The sequence below is a fragment of the Xyrauchen texanus genome, chromosome 2 (genome assembly GCF_025860055.1).
Source record: "Xyrauchen texanus isolate HMW12.3.18 chromosome 2, RBS_HiC_50CHRs, whole genome shotgun sequence".
NCBI lineage: Eukaryota > Metazoa > Chordata > Actinopteri > Cypriniformes > Catostomidae > Xyrauchen > Xyrauchen texanus.
This window is the reverse complement of record NC_068277.1, coordinates 6508929-6514676: the sequence shown is the minus strand read 5'-3', so window position 1 is coordinate 6514676 and position 5748 is coordinate 6508929. Positions and strand designations below refer to the sequence as shown.

Sequence of the window (5748 nt, the reverse complement as noted above, 5' to 3'; positions counted from 1 at the left end):
TCAAAACATATTAATTTTGTTTTTAAAACATTTTTAAAAGCTAAAATGTGACCAAAATGAAGAAAAACTAATGATGAAATAAAATTTGTAAAATTACTATTTTTGTGATTTAACTAGTTATTAATACCAGTCCTAGTTTCAAGGAGAGTCTTTCACTTAATTTGAGGTTTGTAATTCTATATTATTTATTGTGCTAAAATCACAAAATTATTGGAATAAAATCTATTAACGATATTTATGCATAAAAGTGTTCATTTGGAAAATTCTTTCATAACTCACTCACCCTCTTGTTGTTCCAAACCCGTATGACTTTCTTTTTTTACGTGGAACACAAAAGGAGACGTTCGGCAGAATGTTTGCCGTAGTCACCATTCACTTTCATTGCATAATCTTTCCATACAATAAAAGTGAATGGTGACTCAGCTAATATTCTCTCTAACATTAGTTTACACATAAGAAAGAAAGTCTTTTGGAACAACTTAAGGGTGAGTAAAGGAGAATAAAAATGTTTTGGGTGAACTGTCCCTTTAAGTTTAGAAGATAACACAGTGAGCTGTCACACGGAAATTAACACTATGTAAGAATTAATGATAAAACTTATATTAACGCTGTTTCTGAAGCCGTAAAATAGCCTTTGATGGCAAAGGGCCCAAAGCTGAAGCCCAACATCTCTCAGTATTCACCTGGTTAGTAAAAAAGTTCAGTTCACCTGATACACAGCAGCCACCAGTACACCCAGGACCACCAAGGCCTTCATCGTCTGATTTTTGATTCCTGCCACCCACAATAAACCACTGCCAAACAGAAAAGCTCTAGAGATGCAACACTGTCCAAAGACTGAAGCGTGTCTCGGAGCTGCTAGAATCGGTGGTTCCTCGCACTCTCAGTTTAGAATGTCTGCACGGGCTGGTTGAGTGACAGCACATGTGTGCAGGGCCGAGTGAGTAACCCCAGCCCCCACACAACTCTCTCATGGCATGGACACACCCCAGAACTTCTAGGTTAGAAAGTCTATGACCCATTCAACGAGGGACAAAGACCTCAAAGTTAAAGTTTATAAACATGCAATTGAAAAACTAATATTGATAGACCACTAACCTGAATACTGGGAGCTGGGAGACAGTGTCTATGGTGACTACGGCCCTGAGAGTACATTAAAAATGGTATACCAATAGTGCCTGGATTGTATACGTTGTTCTAGTGGACTTTCTAAAAGTGCATTTGTGTATGCCTTTCCAACTAATATTTCCTCCAACTCCTTGAGCAAAGCAAGAAGAAGAGTTTGTGATGATTCACTTTTTACTTTTATTTTTTGAAAATAATCGAGTCAAGTAAAGCCATCTTTTATTTCCAAGGTACATTTTAAAACACACCAAGGGTGCAATAGCATGCACAGATATATAAAAACAATCAAACAAAGCAAAATCACACAAAATGTAACATCAGTAACACCATATAAAACCATCATTTAAATGGACTCCAAAGATAACGAGTACGGATACGTTTTAAGAGAAGATTTGAAACTTAACAGAGATGGGACAGATCTCACGTGAGAAGGGAAACTGTTCCAGATTTTGGGGACAACAACAGAAAAATCTCCTTTCGACTTACATTGACAGCGGGGAACCGATAGAAGCTGTTAAGTAATTGTTTAAGTAATACTGAATTTTATACCGACTTTATTCTCATAATTTTTAGCTTATTCTCAAAATATTACAACATATATAAAGTCGCGTCATTATGAGATTGAAGTCGTAATATTTTGAGAATAAGCTAAAAATTATGAGAATAAAGTTTAAGTTTAGAAAGTGGAATTTTGCCCCATTCCTCTGTTATGCAGATCTTCAGCTGCACAATTGTACAGGGTCTTCGTTGCCATATGGTGTGCTTCATAATGCGCCACACATTCTCAATTGGAGACGGGTCAGGACTGCAGGCAGGCTAGTCTAGCACCCGCACTCTCTGCTCACACAGCCATGCACTTCAAATCTGGACACTACGTGGTTTGAAGTTTTCCTGCCGGAAAATGCAGGGACTTCCCTGGAAAAGATGGTGCTGGATGGCAGTATATGTTGCCCCAAAATTTGCACATATTTGTCTGCTTTAATGGTGCCCTCATAGATGTGTGAGTTACCCATGCCATGGGCACTGACATGCCCCTGGCCCATACAGACACTGGCTTTTGGACCTGACACTTATAACAGCATGGATGGCCCTTTTCCTCTTTGGCCTGGAGAACACTGTGGCTTTGTTTTTCAGAGAAAAATTTAAATGTGAACTCTTCGGACCAAAAAACACAGTTCCACTCTTCTACTTTCCACCTAAGATGAACGAGCCCAGAGAAGTCGGCAGCGCTTCTGGACAGTGTTGATGTATGGCTTCTCCTTTACACAGTAAAGACTTAACTAGCATCTGTGGATGCAGCGGCGAATGGTGTTGACAAACAAAGGTTTAATAAAGTAATCCCACGCCCATGTTCATGATATCCATTACAGATGAATGATGTTATTAGATGAGATTATGTCAGAAGTGGTTTCTGTCTTGCCCTTTACACACCGAGATTTGACCAGATTCCTTGAATCTTTTGCCTATATTGTGCACTCTAGAGGATGAATTGCCCAAAATCCTTCCAATTTGTCTTTGGGAACATTGTACTCAAAGTGCTGGAAAATTTGCTGAAGCATCTGTTGGCAAATTGACAAGTCTCGAATGATCCTTGCTCTTGAAGGACTCGGCTGTTTTTGGAGGCTCCTTATATACTATGACATGATTGCCTCACCTGTTTACATCTCAAATTATTCCTGACAGCTAAAAGATTTTGTGTCATGCTCAGACTGGTTTTTAGAACACTTTGTTTTTACAGTTGTGTCAACTGATCATGATAAGTGCATGCGTCCAAAATAGCTTTCCAGCTCTCGTGGACTCTTGTTAGTGTCTAGAGGTCAGAGTGTGTGGCAGTGAAAAATACACAATCACAACAAGAGTATCGTTGCAGTGTTCCTACTGAATCTATAAACATGTGGAGACATGAAGTTAAAAGGACAGTTCAGCAATAGTGTCATCAATTTACTCACTGTCATTTTGTCCCAAACCTATGTCATGTGCCACTGGTGCTAAGAGTGGTCTTTAATGCTGTAAGCGCAGGGAGATCCGGTCTTATTCTGATTCGATGACTCAGGCGCTCAGACTGTTTTTCTTCGCCTCTTTGTTTTTACCGTTGTGTCGACTGACATGACGAGCGGCATGCGGTCCAAAATGCTTTCCACGCTCTTCGTGGACTCTTGGTTAGTGTCAGAGAGGTCAAAGTGTGTGGCAGTGAAAAAATACACAAACACAACAAGAGTATGTTGCGAGTGTTCCTACTGAAATATAAACAGGGAGACATAAAGTTAAAGGGACATTGTGACAAATAAAATTTTTATGCAAGGGAACTATTCCTTTATAGAATATGTAATGTGTACATTTAAGAGAAACAACTTTTATTATTTGCTTACCGGTATATGAAATATAAACAGGAAAAGAAATTGTATACGGTTAAAGTATGCATGAATTGGGTAGTTTGTCAAGTAAGTGAACAAATATGTATATTGTGTGTGTGGTGAGGGATGAATGTACAGCACCTGTCTCTGTTACACTGAGCAGCAGCTGGCGGGATCCGGTCTGTTCCAACATCCACACAAAACAACCGTTCAATTCAGCAAAAACTGAGAGCGAGACACAGACACTGAAAGAGCGAGAAAGACATTTCAGCTGCCCAATGCTGACTCCACTGTCTCCCAAGATTCCCACACTTTTTTTCTGTTTCTAAAGTTCCCTTATGATTCAGTATACTCGACATTGTGTCACTAAGCTGATGCTATGGGGGGTGTCCTTCTACACAACCTAGTTGAAACCTTTCTACAATAACGGCAGGATTGACTATAGTGTTTAAGCCCTGCCCTTTTACCGTGCGTTCACACCAGAGGCGGCGAGAGCGTCAAATCGACCGGAAGTCATTTGTTTTCAATGACAGCCAGCGTCTCTCGGCGGCGAGAAGCAGAGCGGCGAGTCTTGGGCGGTGTGGGCGGTCAAGTGCAGTCAACATTATGGTAATGAGCTGTGACGCGGTTCGGCGGCAACCTATTGGAATATAGAAGTGCTCCGCTCTAGTGAAGTCTAGAGAACACAGCCGTGTAAACTTTGGTTCCCATCAAACATTCGTTCCGAAGATAAAATGGAGGAGAAACTAATTATTGTCGTGGCGGGTTTCCCAGTAATATATGATCTGTCCCTGTTTGCTTACAGGGATATAAAACAACCAAGACCACAGTTATTATTACAAATGTATTTTATTTTGATAACAAACAACTATCATTTTAATTAGTTTCTGCCATCGATCGATTTCTTATTTTCACATTTTAAAGAGTTCATGAGGATATACGCTACTTGTGATAGGTCGGCAAAAAGTAAATGGTCGACATGTCTGGATGTATAAATTGTGGGCCCTTAAAATATAGTTCACAAAACAAAGCATTCTGAACAAACGTTGCTGCCTATTTCAACTACATCAGAGCGTCCACGAGCGTTGAAGGCGGGCAGCCAGAGCGAATTTTGACGCTCTCACTGCTTCTGGTGTGAACGCTCGGTTAGGCACGAAGCTGTCCGGTATAAAGTCGGGACGCTATTCCTCCGAATTTTCTTCCTTCAAAACAGTGATTCATCTCTTGTCTAGAAGCCTTCTACTACTTCTCCATCTACATACATGCGTCAGCGGGTGGGACCTTCACCACAACGAGAAGACTCTCCAATCCCCTGTAGAGTGATCCAGAGCAGGAGCCAGGAGAACAGTCCACGTAATTCTTTATTATGTACACTGTGAAAAGGAGGAGGGTGTGGCCGGATACACGCCTGGCGCTGAATTGTCCTAATCAGCCAGGAAGGGGTTTTAGGAGGTTGAAGTGGCTCTGCCTCTATCTGTTCGCTTAACCTCATAATCGATTTCCCCGACTCGCCGTGTGACCTCAAAGTGTTCTTGCCCCTTGGAGAGTAATTTACAGCTCAATATAGGGAGCAATACAAGAACTTTATTTCCCGGTGTAAATTCCCATAGCCGAGTACCCCTATTATACAGCCAGCTTTGACGTTCTTGAGCCTAGAGCAAATCCTCCTGTGTTAATTTCCCCAGTGTGTGGAGCTTTGCTCTCAAGTCAAGAACGTATTGAATTTAGTTTTTGATGTTTGAAGGTCCCTCCTCCCAATTTTCCAGTTGGACTTCGAGCATGCCACGTGGTCGATGCCCATAAATGGGGAGAACGCCGTGGAGAGTTGCGAGACCTCTCATACTTCAAATAATAGGGGCTTGATCCACTTGTCCCAATTTCAAGGGTCTTTGTGCACGAACCTACGAATCATATTCATTTTTACATTTACATTTACATTTTATGCATTTGGCAGACGCTTTTATCCAAAGCGACTTACAGAGCCCTTATCACAGGGACAATCCACCCGGAGCAACCTGGAGTTAAGTGCCTTGCTCAAGGACACAATGGTGGTGGCTGTGGGGATCGAACCAGCAACATTCTGATTACCAGTTTACCAGTTATGTGGTTTAGACCACTACACCACACCACACCACTCCAGGCACAGCACACCACACCACACCACTCCAGGTATTCTCCAGGTATTCTAATATTCTTTAGTGTCTGATGAAATCATTCAACCAAGCTGTCCCTTGGGGGTGGTAAACGCTGGTCCAAATCGATTTAATCC

At 41.5% G+C, this 5748-nt stretch overlaps 1 protein-coding gene across 1 annotated transcript in view; it reads right to left on the bottom strand.

The window, feature by feature from the left end:
* Nucleotides 1–837, bottom strand: part of LOC127619449 (cadherin-15-like) — a 310594-nt gene extending 309757 nt beyond the window's left edge. Inside the window, exon 1 of the mRNA XM_052092310.1 lies at nt 710–837. Within this exon, the coding sequence (XP_051948270.1) occupies nt 710–757 (48 nt within the window). The 5' untranslated portion in view covers nt 758–837. The remainder of the gene's footprint in view (nt 1–709) is intronic.
* Between the last annotated feature and the right edge of the window lie 4911 nt (nt 838–5748).